Genomic DNA, 20823 nt, shown 5'->3' with positions numbered 1-20823 from the left:
ACAATAACGCCCTAGCTCAACTGAAAGAGCACTTTGACATGAAAGATCTTGGTGAGGTAAACAACTACCTATCTCTGGAAATAGAGAGAGATCAAGATGGTAACATTCTAGTACACCAGTCACGGAAAATTGCTGATGTGTTAAGCAAACTAAATCTGATGGATGCTAACCCTGTAGACACACCGATGACAACAGGTTATCAGGTAGATGACACTGAAGAAGCATTTTCTGACACTACACTGTACAGAAGTGTGCTAGGCAAGCTAAACTTCATTGCCAGATGTTCAAGACCAGACATTGCTGTTAGCTGTAATTTGCTAAGCAGACAAGTCAACAATCCTAGTGTCAAGGATTGGAAAGCTCTGAAACGCATAGCGCGGTATTTGAAAGGCACTATGCATTACAGACTGAGATTTAACAATCAGAAGTCTGGTGGTCTTGAGATATTTGCAGATGCAAGTTTTGGAAGTGACACTACAGACAGGAAAAGTACGTCTGGAGTTTGCTACATGTACAATCAAGGTCTGTTTGATTGGTCATGCAAGAAGCAAACAACAGTTAGTTTAAGTACTTGTGAAGCCGAACTGAATGCACTATCGTATTCACTTAAGGATTGTGAATGGTTAATACAATTGTGCAAAGATATGAAAATTCCTGTCAAATGTCCAATCCAGGTTTACCAGGACAACAAAGCATGTTTGGCTTTGCTGAAGTCTGAAGGTTGTAAGCAAAGCACGAAGCACTTGCAATTAAAGTTGCAGCATGCTAGGGAATGTATTCAGAAGGGACTCGTAACGGTGTCCTATATGCCAGGTAATGAAATTCCTGCTGATGTATTGTCCAAGATTGTATCAAGGGATCAACACTGTACCTATGTGCAGAAGTTGGGTTTGTACTGATATTGTACGAACACGCTGCCCAGTGATGTTCACAGAAAGGGGGAGGATGTTGGTTTCTGCTTTCCTTCACTGTGCAGCGAAAGGGCTTGTCACGAGACAGGTGTTTACATTCCACAGTCTGTACTGTTGGAGTTTCTCACGGGAAAGGGAGACTGGATGTGACGTACACTGGTTTCCTGTTTTTCACTGTGTGATTCTCTCCGAGCTGTCGAGGAGAGAGGATGCATTTTTCTGCTCCGGCAGAGGCAAGATGTCTTTCTGTAATATACCAGCTTTGAACTGTAAATAAAGCAATATAGAGTATGCAGCACGTACTCCTCATCCTTCCGCTGGGCACGAGACTCTGCTTTAAATCAACAGATCATTAGTCTCACTAACCTGTGGCGTCATTCCATGGCAGATATACATGATCGGAATATTTTCTGTGTCTGGCCCTTGATCAAGGCACAAATCACTTTTCAGAGAATTCTGCAGCTACAGAGTACAGGCAGTGGAAGAAAAAGAGAGGAAAAAGAGAATACATGCTTGTTAAAATAGGACAAGTATTATACTTGATCAAAGTTATATCTTGGCAATAAAATTTTAACTACCTATAGGCAGTAAAACACAAAATTGCTTGAATGTTTAATAATGTGATGCTACAGCATCATCTATAATGCACCATTTACATTCAAGATTAAAATTCTCTAAAATCTTTGTATCACTAGGATCCCAACACCACAAGTGAATTTATGATTACTTTTTTTATTATTGTATTGTTTCTGGCATTGGCCTTTTCTTGGTTACTCTTTAGTGGAGGTCCTAAATGATAAGAAGGAAAAGCCATGGCTCTTAGTACTTATGACAGGATAAGTTAAGGATATTTCCTATCCTCTACACATGCCCTCCAATTCACCAAAAGAGCCTCTCGGGGGGAAACAGAGACCCTCCTGAACAAGGTGGATTGTGGGCTGGGGGATGCTAAGGGAGTGAGGAAATTTGCTCAAAAGAACATTAAGGGAGGTAAAGTTCCTCATCCCCTCATCCCAATAGCAACTCCTTGCATTCCATCACGGTTTGTTCAGGAGGGCCCAAGACCAGGGAGGCATTCTTTTGGGGTGGAGGTGGGGAGAACAGGTGGTTTCCATTACCTCCAAGTGAATTTATCATAGGATCCAAGCAACCTTGCATGTCATGATTCTATTCATACACACACACACACACACACACACACACACAGTATCAAATGTGGTGACAGTGATAATAATACAACAAAACAACAACACCACAAACTTTATCCAGTCTGTATAACGTTTACTGTACATGCAGCTTGTTAAGATAGAGTTGTACATTTATCCACTCCATGTTTACAGTATCTCCAGGCTTTGTCTTGCACATGGCACCTTCGTATGTTTGTTGTTTTAATGGTTATAGGTCTATCTCTACTCTAGCTACTATTCTAGTAAATTTGGTTTTATATTTATAAGCCAGTTTGTGGTGTTGTTGTTTTGTTGTATGATTCTATTCTTGGCATATCAATATACATAAGAAGAGAACATAAGAATAGTCATGTCAGATTATTCCAATGGCATGTCTAATCTATATTGTGATAGGAAGCCCACATGCATGACCTGAGAGTAAACTCCTCTCCTATAGTAGTTCCTCAGAAACTAATATTCAGAGGCATATTGCCTCTGATCCTGGAGACAGCATAAGCCATCATGACTAGCAGTTATCAATAAACTAATGTTTCATGTCTTTGTTTAATCTCCTTTTAAATACATCTATAAATCTGGTCTGGGAAAGACTCCTCAATGTAACTCCAGGAGTGATCCTGGAATCTGTGTAGACAATACTGAACTAGATGGGCCATTGAGCTGATCAGGTGAAAGGCAGATTCTCATGTTCCAAAAGGTCTCCGTTTCATGAAAATAATGGAGACAGACAGAAATGCCAACAATAATCCGAAACTTTTAAGCCTGTGAATAAATCCCCTAAAAACAACGCAGTTGCATGTATCAACACCAATGAGGGCTTGGTCAAATATGTCAATTTGCAAAGGCTTTTCTGACAAATCTAGAGGACAAATGATTTTAGAAAAGCAAGCAATGCACACAGTGTGACAAAAGTACACTTGGAAACTAGATGAACAGCTGCATTCACTACTTATCTTTCCTGCGTCAAGACAATTTCATGTCTTGCACCAGTACCCTTTAGTATTTCAGATTTCTTTCAGAACTTCTTTGAGAAGCCTGGCACAGTTGATACCTTTGCAGGGCTGATCTGAGCTTTTAATTTATGCCTGTCAAATAAATGTTGGATTTATCCAACAAGTGTGTGACAGAAAACTCAGTTATTCCATGGGCTTGTTCTGTTTTTACCTCCGTTTTTATATCCTTGATCACAGAGCCCTTAGGCATCATCCCAAACAATAAGAAACACTCTTTTTATAAAGTGAGAAACCAACTCAGTTTTTATAAGAGTCTGAGTTAACTTTAGATCTCTGGTGTTTAAAAAAGAAACCATCTTGTCAAACATAGAATTATTTTTGCCTGTGGTCATACTGTAAGTTTTTATTTTATTTTTAGCTTTCATTAAGTGCACTGCAATTGGACTAACATGTATACATAATTAGGAACAGGCTGTTAACCTGAGAATAAAAATCTATTTTATTAATTTTATTTGGAGGCACTTTCTGACAGCTAGAACACTGCTATCTTTCTCATCTTTTCAATGCTGAGTTTCATGAGAAAAGGTACTACGTGGAATACAATGAACCTTAAGTGTGATTTAAATGCACAAATGTCAAATTCATCATGCATTATCTAGCAGAGGAGTTACAAGACTGAGGGACTAGCAATTCTCTTGTTTTAATTTCTGTGCTTTTAATGGGATTGTTTTGGTGCACATTTTAATCATGGCCCTTTACATTTTAATGGTATCGTTTTATTCCATATTTTAATTATGATGTAGTTTTAATTATTCCTTAGTTTAACAATGTTATACAGTTTGTTTTTATGTTTTGTAAACTGCTCAAAAGCCATCTGGGCATTAAGAAGTATTATATTATTAATAAAACAATACAATTTCAGATGTCCTAGAGATGCATTCCAGTCTGGGGTGCTTCTGGAACCTGCATTGCTCCTGGATTGCCTTGAGCCAATTACAGCTATGAGGGATTTGCTCAAATTCATTTGGTGTACCATCTTTCCTAGAGAAAGCCAATTGGGCCATTGCACACATGACTTGGTCACATCCAGATCTGATGACTACAATACACTCTACATCGGGCTGAATTTGAAAGGAGTACAGAAAACACTCTTGCAAAAGCCACAATTTTCCAGGGTTTGCTTTTCCAAGTCTCTTATTTTAACTTTATTCAATCTGCTCTGGCTTACCAACTGATTTCTGGGCTCAACTCAAAATGCTGGCAGTTACAAATGTAACCCTAAATATTTAGGAAGAGGATATTTGAAGCCCCATCTTCTCTCATATGAATCTGTTCCCAACTCGGTGTTTTTCACTGATAACACTAAGACATGAATTGTTAACATGTGATTTGTTTGAATGTCCGAACACAGCCCAGCAGGCTAACCATGGCTTGTAATGGGTGGTAACAAACCGCAATATGAAGAATGTATGCATTCTAAATGTCAGATCACATTGGCTATTGTTAAATAGCTCTATAAATAACCACTTGCATAGGGCGAGGAAGAACTTCCCTCAGATGACCCAGCAAAGAAGAGTTACAGAAGTCTTTCCTTTCTGCCCCTCCACTTGTAGGCTACAGACGACTATGCTTTGGTACCTGTGTGGGCATCAGGTTTCTACTTTAAAAGGACTCAAAACATACCAGAAACAGAGATGATACAGCAGTGCGTGCATGTGTGAGGCAGAGTAGCACAATCACACCTATGTCAAACAACAAGCAGCCTAACAGTTAAATAAATGAACCAAATAAATGACCTGCAAGTTTGTCCTGTGGCTGTTATCTGGGAGAATTATTTCCCACAGCGATAAATAATCAAGGTAAATAAGCAGGACTCTTACCACTCCATAGGCAACAGTGTCTGAGTACATTCTCATTTCTGGATATACGCTGACAAGGTACCACCTAAAGGTCTTGCACTGCAGCTTTTTCCTCAAGGCTTTCCTCTCAGAAATATCACCAATGTCAATTCCAGAATCCTGTGCACATTGACCAAAAAAACATGTCAGAGATATAAAAGCCATCCTCCTGCTCTCTGGCAGTTCGTGTTACAATTCTCTGTGCTCTTTTGTACAGTTCAGTGAAGGGGGGGGGGAGGAACACAGGGATGTGCACTGAAGCATGATTAGCATACTTTAGCTGCCTAAAATAAATAGGTATTTCATACAAAATCTGAGGTATTTGTGTCAGTGTGTTTCAACGTAAAAGACACCATCATTTGGGGGCCTGATCCAGAATATTTTACATTCAGTGGGTTAATTCTCACTGACTTCAATGGATTTTGAATCAAGTTCCACAGTAATAATGTCATTGAAGCAATTCTAAGATTCAAAAACAATTGGTATATATAAAAGCAAGTTGTCCTGGAAACCACTTTTCTACCGGCAAAGGTATGGTCTATTTCAAAGATTCCATTGTCGGGCAAATGTGGATGTTTGGCTTTCGTATTTCTCTGCAACAATTAGAAATCCTGCCCACCTTTTTCTGTTTGTTGAATGTTTTCCCCAGGGAGACTCGCTTGCTGCCTACATTACATATCCTTAGGCATCAGGCAAAAACATTCCTCTTCTCCCAGCCCTTTGGCTAATTAAGCAATCTATGGCCCTTTAAACTGTGTCTGTGAGGGGTATTGTTTTTGTTGGTTACTATCTTGCATATTTTTATGTTTTTATATCGTGAACTGCCCTGTGGTCCTCGGATGACGGGCGGCATAGAAATTTAATTAACCGCAACAACAACGATTTCAGTTGCCATTTTTGTTGAAGGAATTTGCAAAACCTTTCCCCCCTCCCCTTTTCATTGCATTTTATGGCTAAGCCTTGGCTGGTGTAACACAGTTTTGTGGAGTTCAAGATACACGAGTTTCATAAAGAGCCTGTAAGTGGAGATCAATAATTTATCTCATTATAGCTATGCGGTAGAGATTTCTAGAGAGGCATCTAAATGCAAATTCAGGACCAGTCTTTGACAGGAAGTAAAATGAGACATTCTTACTGTAGATTATGTCGTCGCACACAGCTCAAAATACTCAAACAAAATAAAGAATAAATAAACTTTACATAAAAATATTTATTATCAGGTAGGTTAGGAAATGAGCCTTGTGCAGGCAATAAATACCTACAGTCCTCATAACCTGCCGGGAAAAGGATCATTGTCGCACACACCCTCAACCTTTCTCATGCTGATAGTGACTTGAAAAAGACCTGGAACCGCACAAGGATGCTGGCCCCATGAGTCCAGTGTTGATGGGACCACAGACACACATGCAACAGGGAAAGGGGGCTAGGGAAGAAGAGGGTTAGCCTATAGCAGGCTCCCAGGCTCCAGTATGCTTAAGAGATTGAAGGATCCTCAAAATGTCCTTTTTCAAGTGCATTCATGATTTTCAAGTGCATTCATGATTATTTGTGCCCATGGTGATTTTGAAGAGGTCACATGTGATCCCACCTTTTGTGCTGTTTGTGCCTGCTAAAGTTTTGTGGTGGTTGCACTGATTCCATTTGCAATCGGAGCATATTCCATAACTTCCTTTTGAAATCCTTTAACTTTTTACACCACAAATGCTCTGGCTTCTTTTTGTCCCATTTTTTTTGCTCCTCCAGACGGCAGTAATGTAGTGACATTAGGGGAGCACCGCACAACAATAAATCCACCAGTAATGCAGTATTAGTGTGTCAAGAGTATGTTGCAGAAAATACTTGCACTCCAACAGCAGTCTAGAGGGACCATGAGAATTTTATGTCTACACTGAATTTGGGTGTCTGCATGATGGCTGGTTTATTAGTCTTAAATTATTTGGAGATACAGAAGCATTGGTATATAGAAATAATTATTTTATAAGGTATAAATATGAATTGATATACGTATGTAATAAATCCACGTTTCAGTTCTCACCTAATTAATAGTATTTGGGGGAAAAGATGTTTTACAATGAAGCAATAGCCTGCCTGGCATGTTGTGTTAAGCTAGCTCCTGTATTTGAATAGCACATTATTGTTTGTTGCAGAGAGTTAGGCGTGTGTGTGTGTGTGTGTTCGCATCTGTACTTTTTGGAAGATTTGCTAGGAAATGCCTGCATATAAAAGACAAAAATAGCCTGTCTCCGTCATGTAGAAAACTCCATCCAAATGGAAGAAGTGTCCTGCAGAAAAAGCAAAATCTATGCTAAAGAGTACTGGCCCTGCACAGCAATGAAAGAGTGTGGGAAATGAAACATTATTTCCTTTCAAGGAATGGCTAAAGTAGTCTAGGCTATCTTGATGAGAATAGCCTACATCCCCTTGGGCTTATTGTTTCTCCCCAGCCCTTGCAGGTTGCCATGGCATCTGAACCCAACAAACTATGGCTTGTTTTAAACGAGCCAACTTCAAAGTTATTAAACTAGCTGGTTTCATCAACCCTTAGTTAAAATTAATCAGTTTAGGGTTGCTTCTGAATACCTTCTGGGTGCTTCTGAATACAAGTTGCTGGAAAACACAGGAGGGGAGAGGGTTTTTGTGCTTGAATGCTGCTTGCAGGTTTCCCACAGGCATCTAGTTGGCCACTGTAAGACCAGGATACTGGACTAGATCCAGCAGGCTCTTCTTATGTTCTTAGGGTCTGGACTACTGTGGACAGACAAAAATGGAAGCAAAAGCTTCTCATTTTGGATGTACTGAAGGACAAGAGGAGAGGGGAAGTACATGAGCCAGGAAAAGGCTACGCTTTTCCCTTGTCTAGTGATGGGAGAATCAGTCAGTTTTGGTTCCTCTCACTTTCCCATTTTTTAATTTTAACTTCAACTCTCCACGTTTCCATTAGTAGTTTGCGAGTTTTTTTAAACAAGACCTCTTGAAAAATCATCAGGGTTTTAGTGCAAATCTCTCCTACTGACACATATTACAAAGCAATTTCCCATAATATAATACAGGGCCGAAACAAAATAAAGGTAAGAAGTGTGCATGCACACAAAAGCTCATACCAATAACAAACTTAGTTGGTCTCTAAGGTGCTACTGGAAGGAATTTCTTTATTTTGTTTCGACTATGGCAGACCAACACGGCTACCTACCTATACTACAGGGCTGTCCAACTTCCAAGAGACTGTGATCTACAACCTCTATTAAAAAAAAACTGGCATTAACCAGAGTTGTTGAGCTTTTTTTGGGGGGGGGGGATCCCACGGTCAACTAGGATCAACCAGGAGCATCCTGTGATTGACCGGTAGATCACAATTGACCTGTTGGACAGGCCTGGTATAATACATTTTTGAACATTATTTTCACAAAAATATGGGGAACTGGAACTAAGGTATTGTGATCGTATCAGTGTTCATTCATGACCCACCTCTTGAGGAATATTCCATGCCATATAAACATGGCTTTTAAATTCATCCATCCAGACTTCAGCCACTCGGAGTGCATTTCTTCGGACATGAGTAGTGAGGTCTTCTGTGTACGGCTTATGAGCTCGTTCAATGTGGGCAATCCTAGAGCAAGGAAGAACTTCAACGCTGCCACCACACTGCCATACCTAAAAACAAATAAATTGGCCTGTTTAGGGAATTCCATTATATCCAAAATGTCAATATTTTCAGCCTATTGTTGGATTTCAAAATTTACAAGGACATTATTTGAAGTTTATAATCTGCTACAGTCCTTTAAGTGTAAAAAGTGTGCTATGACTATGTGCCTCTTCAGTGCTTTAGTTGAATTATAAACCTAAATCTAACACTGACAGTCACTGGGAAACTCAAGCCAAAGTCTATGTGACTACCTTTGTAAACTTTCACACATACAACTATAGTGGATGTAACTGCATCCTTTTTCAACTATTTAATCTTACCCTATGTTAGTTTACTTGGAAGTAAGAAGCAGTGAGTTTGCTTATGATTGCAGCCAATGCCATCCTTACAAAGACAAGATGCCCATAAACTCAGTTCTGTGAATTTTTGCACCATATGCTTGTGACTACCGTATTTTTCACCCCATAGGATGCACCGGCCCATAGGACACACCTAGTGTTTTTTTTGGGGGGGGGAATAAAGGGGAAAAAAATTATTTCCCCCCCAGGCGTGGGGCTGGGGCAGGGGAAGCCCGTGCTTCCCCCAACCCCAGCCCCCAGAACAGGCAGCTCTCCGCAAGCCTTGGGAGACCGGCGCGACTTCCCGCCGGGTTCCCACGGCTTGCGGATATCTGCATGAAGCCCAAACCAGGTCAGGGAACAGCAGGATGGCGGTGCTCCGCCTCCCCGCTGTCCCCGGAGCTTGTGGGGCTGGCGGCGGGGAGAAGCGCGCAAGCCTTGCGAGCCCACGGGAACTCCCACCGGGCTTGCAAGGCTTGCGGATAGCTTCCTGAAGCCTGAAGAGCGAGTGCGCACCGACACCTCTCGCTCTCCATGCTTCAGCGAAAGCCTGCATTCGCCCCATAGGACGCACACACATTTCCCCTTCATTTTTGGAGGGGGAAAAGTGCGTCCTATAGGGCGAAAAATACGGTAAGTGTCTTCTGCAAGAACAAAATGCTTTTGGAATGAAATCAGAAATGTGGGGGCCACATTTATGTAATGAAGCTGAACAAATGGAACTACAACTTGCAGTGAAAACACTAGGGCATTTGTGTTAAGATGACCCAAACTGTACCGAGTAAAAGACTGGAGTAAATTTATTATTTATTTGAAAGAATATTGTAAACACTTAACAACACTAACAGGACTAGCTTAAAGGTTTGTCAGTTAAAAATAGAAACTTATTTACAATGATAAGGAATCTTAAAGTAAAAGGAAAGGTAGATGGGGGGAATGAGAAATGCGGATGAAATTATAATTGGAAGTTAGAATGTCAAGTTGGGAGGGATGGGGGGGAAGTCGTCGACTCAAGAGAGTCAGATTATAGGTAATGTAAAGATATGTACAGTGGTACCTCGGGATGCGAACGGGATCCGTTGTGGAGCCCCGTTCGAATCCAGAAGCAAACGTAACTAGCGGTGGCATGTCTGCGCACGCGCGCATTGCTTTTCACAGCTTCTGCGCATGCGTGTGACGTCATTTTGAGCGTCTGTGCATGCGCGAGCGGCGAAACCCGGAAGTAATACGTTCTGTTACTTCCGGGATGCCACGGAGTGCAACTCGAACACGCTCAACATGACGCATATTCAACCCGAGGTATGCCTGTATAATCACACAGTGGTTTTTTTAAAATGAAAATGCTAATAAATATTATAATAAATAAAAAATGAACGAACTGTACCAAGTAAATAAAACCAATGGGGTGGGTGTTTAGTTGGGTGTGGGAATTTGTTTAATTTAATTATGTTGTGTTTGTAACTTTGTTTTTTGTTTTTAGAGTTTTATTGTTCTGTTAGTTTGTTTTTTGTATAGGCTTTAATTTGATTTTAAGGGGAGGGGTCAGGGCTGCCTGGGAGTGGGTCCCAGCAAACAAAATGGCGTGGGCAGGTTCCACAGGGGGGGATGCACTCGGACAACCGATCTCAGTGATCACGGGTAGGAGGAGGAGTTACACTAAGACCAGACCATGTCATTACCGAGGAAGCAGGCTTAGTCGTTGTGTGAGGACTATCCCTGCCTCCAGGTCTGGTCCTGACCGGAAGGATACTGGAATCAACAAGGGAAACCCACATGACCTGAAAGTGTTGCTGTGCAATGCCAGGTCAATGATGAATAAAACCTCTGCCATCCACGACCTGATTGTGGATGGAGGATTTGACCTGGCATGTGTGACAGAGACCTGGTTGGATGAAGCAGATGGGCCCGTCCTTGCCGCTGCTTGTCCACCAGGTTTCTCTTACGCACAGCAACCCAGGCCTTGTGGGCGGGGAGGGGGGGTTGCAGTGATTTTTAGGAAGTCATTAGTTTGCACCAGGCGTCCTATTGGAAAGACCCAGTTCTCTGAGTGCATGTTCTGGAAGTTGGGCAATAGGGGCAGTACAGGATTCCTATTGGTGTACCGACCTCCCCGCTGCACCAAGGATTCCCTGCCCGAGCTGCTTCAGGTCGTGGCGGATGTCCTCCTGGAGACACCTAGTTTGGTTGTCCTAGGGGACTTTAACATCCATGCCGACACGACCTTACAAGGGGCCGCTCGGGACTTCGTGGAAAGCATGGCCTCCATGGGGCTGTCCCTGAATAAGTCTGGCCCAACTCATAGCCACAGGCATGCCTTAGACCTGGTGTTCACCTCTATGGATGTTGGTGATCTGACATTAAGTAAAAGCAAAACCAAAGAAGTGCCATGGTCAGATCACTTCCTGGTGCAACTGGACTTCTCCGTGACCCTTCCCCTCTGCAGGGAGGTGGGACCGATTCAGATGGTCCGCCCCCGCCACTTAATGGATCCAAATGGTTTCCAGAGAGTGGTAGGGGATGTTTTATCCCATGTTGATGGCCTTTCAGCTGATTCCCTGGCGGCCCGCTGGAATGTGGAGTTAACCAGGGCTATTGACTGTTTGGCTCCAAAGCGCCCTCTCCGATTGCATGGAGTCCGGACAGCCCCGTGGTTTTCCACGGATCTGAGGGCAATGAAACAATCGTTGAGACGGCTAGAGCGCCGGTGGCGGATAACCCATTCTGAATCTGACCGGACACGGGTTAGAGCTCAATGTCGAGCCTACCAAGTGGCGATAGCGACGGCGAAGAAGACTTTCTTCACCGCCTCTATTGCATCTGCGGAAAACAGCAGCAGGAGACTCTTTCAGGTGGTTCGCAATTTAGCGGAACCACCTGCTCCATCAGGGCCCAGTAGCGGCCACATGATCTCCTGCAATGACTTTGCAAAGTTTTTTGCAGATAAAGTCGCTCAGATTCGAGAAGAGGTAGACTCCACTGTGGGAGCAGGGCCGGGGCGGGAGAGTGCTAGAGTCCTGTCTAGTCAAGTTGTGTGGGATCAATTCCAATCTGTTACCCCCGAGGATGTGGACAGGCTGCTTGGACGAGTGAAACCAACCACTTGCCTCCTTGATCCTTGCCCATCCTGGCTTATAAAAGCTAGCCGGGAAGGACTGGGCGACGGGCTTCGTGGGGTGGTGAATGCTTCCCTCCGTGAGGGAGCCTTCCCAGACCCGCTGAAAGAGGCGGTTATTAAACCGCTTCTTAAAAAACCATCTTTAGATGCGGCCACGATAGCCAACTATCGCCCAGTCTCAAATCTTCCATTCTTGGGCAAGGTGATTGAGCGAGTGGTTGCTGAACAACTCCAGGCACGCCTGGAAGAAGCGGACCATTTGGATCCCTTCCAGTCGGGATTCAGGCCTCATCATGGGACTGAAACTGCCTTGGTCGCACTGGTTGATGATCTCCGGCGGGCTAGGGACAAAGGTGAGAGCTGTTTCCTAGTTCTGCTGGATCTCTCAGCGGCGTTTGATACCATCGACCATAGCATCCTTCTGGACCGTCTTGAGGGGCTGGGAGCTGGGGGCACTGTTATACAGTGGTTCCGCTCCTTCCTCCTGGGCCGTGTTCAGAAAGTGGTGGTGGGGGATGAGTGTTCAGACCCCTGGGCCCTCACTTGTGGGGTGCCTCAGGGTTCTGTCCTCTCCCCCATGCTTTTCAACATCTACATGAAGCCGCTGGGAGAGATCATCAGGGGATTTGGGCTGGGTGTTCATCAGTATGCGGATGATACCCAGCTCTACCTCTCTTTCAAATCAGAACCAGTGAAGGCAGTGAAGGTCCTGTGTGAGTGCCTGGAGGCGGTTGGAGGTTGGATGGCGGCTAACAGATTGAGGTTGAATCCTGACAAGACAGAAGTACTGTTTTTGGGGGACAGGAGGCGGGCAGGTGTGGAGGATTCCCTGGTCCTGAATGGGGTAACTGTGCCCCTGAAGGACCAGGTGCGCAGCCTGGGAGTCATTTTGGACTCACAGCTGTCCATGGAGGCACAGGTCAAATCTGTGTCCAGGGCAGCTGTTTACCAGCTCCATCTGGTACGCAGGCTGAGACCCTATCTGCCTGCGGACTGCCTCGCCAGAGTGGTGCATGCTCTGGTTATCTCCCGCTTGGATTACTGCAATGTGCTCTACGTGGGGCTACCTTTGAAGGTGACCCGGAAACTACAACTAATCCAGAACGCGGCAGCTAGACTGGTGACTGGGAGCGGCCGCAGAGACCACATAACACCGGTCTTGAAAGACCTACATTGGCTCCCAGTACGTTTCCGAGCACAATTCAAAGTGTTGGTGCTGACCTTTAAAGCCCTAAACGGCCTTGGTCCAGTATATCTGAAGGAGTGTCTCCACCCCCATCGTTCTACCCGGACACTGAGGTCCAGCACTGAGGGCCTTCTGGCGGTTCCCTCACTGCGAGAAGCCAAGTTACAGGGAACCAGGCAGAGGGCCTTCTCGGTAGTGGCGCCTTCCCTGTGGAACACCCTCCCACCAGATGTCAAAGAGAACAACAACTACCAGGCTTTTAGAAGACATCTGAAGGCAGCCCTGTTTCGGAAAGCTTTTAATGTTTGATGTATTATAGTATTTTAATATTCTTTTGGAAGCCGCCCAGAGTGGCCGGGGAAGCCCAGCCAGATGGGCGGGGTATAAATAATAAATTATTATTATTATTATTATTCTAGGACAAAGAGAAACAAAAGAGGGCACCTTTCCACAGTGCTCTCCTGCAAGGTAATGCAGTCTGGTCTCTCATCCCATCTCTATTGAGAATAGGTGACAGGCTATCTGAATACTGCCTTCTGAAAAAGAGCCTAGAGTTTTCCAGGCTTGTCCACCCACTATTCATATTCTATACCAGAAAAGCATTCTGTTTAGAGATCTATTTTATACATTTAGGCCTTTTGGCTTGAACACTCATTTAGGCATTTGGCAGCATCTGAGGCTAGGAGAATGTGGCATGGATTCAGGATGTTTACAAGGCCTATTTTTTTGGGCAGTTGCCTAATTACATCCAGCATATGCTGGGAGACAAGAAAGCGCTTTGCTATTCATGCTTACAAGACGACAATTGCTCCCCCACCCCCTAGAAATCTGCAGTGCCCTCAAAACAAGGACTCGGGCTTGCTTCGGTCTCAAGGGCATCAAACCTCTACACAAATAAGTAAGAAACAATCACCAGTAGTATAAATATATGTAGAAGAGTAATAATGAAAAAGAACCCACCATTTGTTTTGTACCAGCAAGAGAATAAATAATAATTGAGAAAACTTCTGAATGTCATCCAAATTGTGCCTGGAATTTGGAGTTCCAAATTACCTGGTCTTGCTTTCAAAGTGGAGCTAATGCATTAGGAATCACCATCTACCATTCTGTTTTGTTTTGTTTTTAAAGAAAGCTCTCAGTTTTGTGCAGAGTGTGGTGTGCTGCAGCTTTCTGTTGCTTAACTTCATTCCAGAATTTCCTCACCGTTTGCTGATGCACATGAGCACACTGATAATGAAACTAATTACTTAGGCAGGTGGTGGGTTCTGCCTTGCTGGCAATGCACTCCTATGGGAGTTTACTCAGAATAAATTCTGCTGTTTTCAGTGGGGCTCATTCCCAAGTAAGTATGTTTAGTATTACAGCTTGGAGGTCTTCAAGCAGAGGTTGGAGTGGACAGCCAACTGTTGGGGGAGATGCTGTAGCTTTGAGATTCCTGCAATGAGCAGGAAAGTTAACTCAACGATTCTATGATTTCAAAGGCCAGAAAAAGGCAATCTTGATTGATCATGCTGATGGTTGCACCAATATTCTTTTTGTGTGGCTTTTTATCAATGTACACACACACACACACACACACACACACACACGTACACACACAAAGGATTCCAGCAGAGTCAAAGAAGCTGGTAGAGGTAAGAAGGCCTCCCTCCAAAAAAAAAGTCTAGTTCAAATGAAGAGAATGAAAAAGAACACAAACTTTGACAAAATAAAAAGTACATGCAGACCTAAAAAAAAAAAATGTAAGGAACATATTTCTAGTTTCAAACTTTATCGGCTCTGCTCTGGAAACAAAGCCTGCAACACAAAACTTTTGTGATTCAAGGATAAGTTTGACAGACAGGATTTTGTAATTGTCCCTCTTTTGGGGGGCAGTATTTTATCAACACACTTCACTTGTTGGCAACTTGGAGTGGCCAAATAATACAAATGAACTGAAGGAATAAAAATCTGTGGCAAATGGAACATTTCATAGTTCGGGAATTAGTTTTAGAAATTCTCCTAGTTTACCAGGTTTCAAGAAGAAAGGAGCTCTGGACAGAGCAAACACACTGAGGGGAAAATGTGGAACTGAACTGAAGAAATTGACTCTTCTGTATGAATATATATCCTATGTCACAATGTGATACATATTGGAAAATTTGGTTTTAAGATAACCAATAAACAGTATTTTTTACTGTAGAAACACTATACTTTTAAACAGCTTTGCTATATCTGTTCTGAAAAAATAGGCAATCTTCATTTTTACAGTCACCAACTAATTGCAGCTTGGAAGATATGACAGTAGAGGTTTTCTTTTCCCCTGTCCTTCCTACAACCCTGTTGGTCTTTCATTAGTGAATTAGATTATTCTTTTATTTTGTCAGGCCATTCGCAAGGGGGGTGGGGTCAGGCAGGTATAGCACATGCTGCCTGAGAATTATGTTGCCACTAAAGCACAGATGATGCCTTAAAGACCAACAAAGTGCAAAGCTCAACTATGGCATGAGACTAAAAGGGGAAAAAGAGCTTTACATTTAAAAACAACTGAACATTTTAATGAGTTAGAAACAGGAGGTGACATTTAAGATGCTCCTTCACAGTCTCTTTGATTTCATTATTAATTCCGTAATTTAACTACAAAATGAAGCTGCATATGGTTTTTTTTTAAACACACACTCACCCCAGCCTGATTGAACACATGCTTTAATATGGTTTGTAAACAGCAATTATCCAGTTTCTGAGTAAACTCCAATTAATCAAACCTATTGGTCTTCCCTTTCTTGTCTAAACACTGTCAGTCTTTGTTCTATTTCTGAAGTCTTATTAATTACACTGCTTCAAGGAGCGTGAATTCACTTAAAATCTTAAATGTTAAGCAGGAGCTGTCAAGACAAGGGCTGATAGAAGAAGCTGGTTGTGCAGAGCTGATTCAAAACCCAATCTAATTACTTATAAGAGGAAATGTCCCAGCCTCTGTTGAAAATGTGATGAATGTTTTACAAATATTGGCCTAAATGCATCCGGCGTGCTGAAAAAAATTAGAAGTAAACGCTTAGGGCTTTTCCATTCTAAAGGGGAAACATTGTCCTTTTGTTATATTTAACTTACATGATGAAAAGTTTAAAATAGCTATACATGATGTGTATACTAAAACAGCTTCTATTAGATTTTGAGTGTAGTACAGCATAGTGACTTAAGGATTATCAGCCAACCAATCATGAGCTCATCAAGCAGACTTGACCTTGGTCAAGTCACTAGCCCCCCTTGTAATATGGAGGCTAGTGACTTGTAACATGGCTGTACCTTACAAGAGAGTTTAAGGATGATTAATACAGGAGGAAAGAGCCCAAAGTATGCCCAAAGTCCCAGGTTCAATTCCAGGCATGTGTAGTTTATAGAAGTAGCAGGACAGGGAAAGTTCGTTGCACGAAACCCTGGAGAGCAGCTGCAAGTCAAGCACATCAGGACTTGGGCTGGATTGGCCAATGACACAGAATAACACAACTTCATTTATATCCCAACTCTCCTCCAAGGAGCTCAAGGTGGTGTGCAGTTCTCCCTCCTCCATTCCATCCTTGCAACAACCCTGTGATGTAGGTCAGACTGAGAGGCTGTGACTGGCCCAAGGTCACACACTGAGCTTCATGGTCACATGGGGACTAGAACCCTAGTCTCCCAGGTCCTAGTCCTACACTACACGGCTGAAAACTGTAAAGTGCCCTGAAAGGATAGAGTGGGAATTAAAGATGAATGTAAATATTAGTGGAGCCAGTAGTGTGGCCACTGTCAGCATTAGCTACCAATAGGTAAAGTATGCTCAGCTGTGCTCATCTTGGCTTACACTGGGAGAAACACTGCAGTACTGTTTTTCCCCCAATGCACATATTTTCTAAATTAGAAAATCCATCTGGGTTAGGCAGAGACTGAAGCAGGTGCTGCCCACTGAAATCTACCCTAACAAGTGTACCCTGTGAAGGACAGGCTATTATTATTATAAATATTGCTGTTGTATTCGCTGTTTTAGTACAATATTTGCTACTGCAACATAAATTTTGATTGCACACTATCCTGAAATCCAAACAGGACGGAAGGTGGTATATAAATGTTTAGGAAAATATTCCTAAGTAAAATCTATTTCTAAGCAATAGGAATTCAGTGCCCTTTTATCAAGCTACACTGACTTCTGTAACAGAAACAAACAACTTTCAGACCATTTGTTTTGATCTTTAAAGCCCATTAATAATCTTATAGTCATAATCAATTACTGAATAGATGCCAGCAAGACATCCTTAGTTAAAAAGGAACTTACGGGAACAAGCTGTTTAATATTACATTCTTTCTGCCCCTCCTACTTTTAGCTAATTGCTTCATTATGTACTTTTCATACTGCGTTTGTTCTGAAGGGATTAATTTTGCGCTTTGCTTCATGAGCCATAAAGCTTCTACCATGCATGGTTAAACTACGTATGTTGTGGGCTTGGGGTGTTGCTGCTCATAATTGTAGTAAATTCCACCATGGACTATGTTACTAAGCAATAACACATTTCAAAGGTCACTAAAGGCACAAAGCGTCACTCAATTGTTTTACATTACATCCTTCTTCCCACAAGACACAGAAGAATAATGGATACTTAAGTCATTCTATTGCCAAGTATATGTCAAAAGGAGGAACTAGGTGACCACAACTGTTCATTTTTTCATGCTATTGGTTTCTGGCCTTCTAAGTGTCCCTCTCACCCCCTGGGTGCTCTGTTGTGTCAGCAATCTTCTGGTAGTGACAAAAACAGCTCTTTGTGGCTGGTCTTAGTAATGAATCACAGAGTAAGAGGCACAATTTTAAAGGAGAGGGCACAGAACACCCCTGCACCGCCAAACATTCAAGCAAATGGGCACACACTCAGTTGTTCTGTGGAAAACAAAACTTCCATTTTCGAATTGTTTCTCTTCCCTCTGCTAATTTTATCCAAAAATTGGCCACCATAAGAACATATGAAGCCAGGTATGCCACCTTTTGTCTGCAACTGGCAATACAAGTGGCCCATATCGGTTGATAAGAAGCTAAACAAAAAACCCCAAAGACACAGCAGGAACACACTATGGCTGGAGAAATGAACAGTTGGCAATTTTAGTACCGTCAGCAGAGTATGTCAACCTTGGCTTAAGAAACTCCAGGACAACAGTTTTCCGTGCTTTTAAATACAGGAGTAACCTTTAGTTCGATTTGCAGCAGGGACTCATCTTTTAAAGTATTTTTTTTTTTTTGCCATTTATGCCTATTGTTTCCCCTTCCTTCTTGGTATGCTTCTCTTCTCTTAAAAACCCATTAATGACTGCAACAAATTGAAGTTAGGGCGATGTGACTTCTTGCAGGTTAGGGCCTATTCACTGATGATCAATGACAGAGCATACTAAAGGAGGCACTATGGCATGTCAAAGAGAAAAAGAAGTGTTTGATGGCAGGGAAGAATGCTACAAACCTCTTGGAATATTAAGCAGTTAGGTGATGCCATGTTCAGCTATATTCCTAGTTTATCTAGGAAATGGTCTCATCAACAGTTTGCTGCATGTATTTCCTAGTTAAATTGTTACAAAACCTATTCTGCCTGCCCACAGTGTCATCCATGACCCCTGAGTAACATATCCTTTTCATCAAAAGGGATAAAGGTTGAGTCCCAGGGTATGGATTGAGGGCACACAATTCCACTAACTTGCTGAAGCTAAGCAAGTCTGGGTCTGGTCAGTGCTTGAATGGGTCATGTGCATGCTGCATTGGGCTCAATGGTGGAAGAAAGGCAGAATATAGATGTAAGAAGAAGAAAAAGGTTGTATGTTATCTCCAACACTTGTTTCTCTGGCTATAATACTCAAAGCAGAAATTTCCTTCAATAAAGCAGCAGTGCACTAGTTCAGCATGTGCAAATGAAATGGCCAAAATACTGAGAGTGGCTATTGTGGGTCAAAGCAACTTTTGCACCAGTATCTATTGGTGTTGCGTTGATCATCTTTTCTTTTCTGTGGGACTTGTAAATAGCACACGTGCTTCCTCTAAAATAGAGCGATCATAAGGATGATTCAAAGTGCAGCCGGTAATGCTGCCTATATGTGCAATTATACATGCTGCAGCTGCAGGAAGACTGTTGAGACATTTGCAGAGAAAAGGGAAGAGGAGAAAATTATGTTACTGGAGGTTTGACAGAGACCAATGGGATGAGCCACAACTTTATGCAGGCTGAGATAAAGTTGGAAACACAGTGATATAGAGGGAAATAATCCTGCTCCATTTTCAAAATAGGGTTGTTTTTTGGCAAAATGACAATAATCTTGAAATCACATCCCCCAAGTACTACAGGCAGGAGAGCCCACAACGTTCTGTATATAAAGGGCTTTTGCAATTATTCTGCTCGTATAAAGAACATACTGTATATCTTACTTCAGCCAAGTCCAAAGTAATGTTTGGACAAGTCAACCACACTACATAGGGCTGCCATTTCTTCTTTAAGAGACAAAATTATGCAGGTGAAACTGTTCCCCTTTTACCAGCATGCTAGGTAAAAGTCTCCTGCTCATTATCCTGTAACTGTTATAGACCTTTGAACTGGAGTCAAAAGGTATTTGTGAAATAGCTGTGAAACTTTCCCTCAGTCTCAGAGACAGACTGCTGGTTCTGGGGGACTTCAACACCCATGCCAAGGCAACTGGCTCTGGGGTGGCTCAGGATTTCATGGCTACCATGATGACCATGAGGCTGTCCCAAGATTTCACCCGCCTAACACATGTGGCAGACCACACTCTGGACCTTGCTTTCTAAAATGAGCAGGAAGAGGGTGATCTGAACATGAGAGATATTGACATCAGTCCCTTCTCATGGTCTGATCACTCTCTGTTGAGATTTAGGCTTTCAACACCTTTCCCCCGCAGCAGAGCCAGGGGACCTATTAGGATAGTCTGTCCTTGATGATTTCCAGACGCCTCTGGGGGATTTTCTGGCTGATATGACTGGCATTCCTTTCGGAGCCCTGGTTGAGACCTGGAACATCTGAACGGCTAGGGCCTTTGACACAATCGCACCAGAGTCTCTTCCACGTTGTGGAGCCTGCTTGACTCCCTGGTATACTCCAGAGCTTAGGGCAAGAAAACAAGCAGGGAGACAGAACAAACACAGGTAGAGGAAAACTCAGTTTGAATGCCATCAAACCTAGTGGCAGTGAAGGCATCCTCATTGTGCCATCCTGCAGAGATTTTCCAGGTGGTGGCAGAACTGACGGTAGCTTGCTGTGACTTGTTTGCAAAGCTTTTGGAGGATATAATGCTTGCATCCACTGGGATCTTTATTCTGCCAAGTCCTGTTGAATAAGTTTCAGTTAGTAAGGCTTGAGGATGTGGACAAGGTGCTTGGATCGGTTAGGATGACCTCTTGTGCTCTAGACCAGGCATGGCCAAACTTGGCCCTCCAGCTGTTTTGGGACTCCAATTCCCATCATCCCTGACCACTAGTCCTGTTAACTAGGGGTGATGGGACTTGTAGTCCCAAAACATCTGGAGGGCCAAGTTTGGCCATGCCTGCTCTAGACCCTTGACTCTCTTGGCTGATAAAAACCATCAGGGAGGTTATC

The 20823-nt window shown here is 42.8% G+C and overlaps 1 protein-coding gene across 2 annotated transcripts in view; it reads right to left on the bottom strand.

Moving 5' to 3' along the window:
* The window catches only part of GALNT18 (polypeptide N-acetylgalactosaminyltransferase 18), a 369938-nt gene that overhangs the window by 50777 nt on the left and 298338 nt on the right, over window positions 1–20823 (bottom strand). For both annotated transcript variants that reach the window (XM_081013763.1, XM_081013762.1), the window contains exons 7-9: window positions 8412–8597; window positions 4929–5066; window positions 1278–1373 (exon numbers count right to left, since the gene is read on the bottom strand). In XM_081013763.1, coding sequence (XP_080869889.1) covers window positions 1278–1373; window positions 4929–5066; window positions 8412–8597 — 420 coding nt within the window. The remainder of the gene's footprint in view (window positions 1–1277; window positions 1374–4928; window positions 5067–8411; window positions 8598–20823) is intronic.

Source organism: Podarcis pityusensis (assembly GCF_964106645.2).
Source record: "Podarcis pityusensis genome assembly, chromosome: 1".
Lineage (NCBI taxonomy): Eukaryota > Metazoa > Chordata > Lepidosauria > Squamata > Lacertidae > Podarcis > Podarcis pityusensis.
The sequence above is the reverse complement of the archived record's forward strand: the minus strand, read 5'-3'. Positions and strand labels throughout refer to the sequence as shown.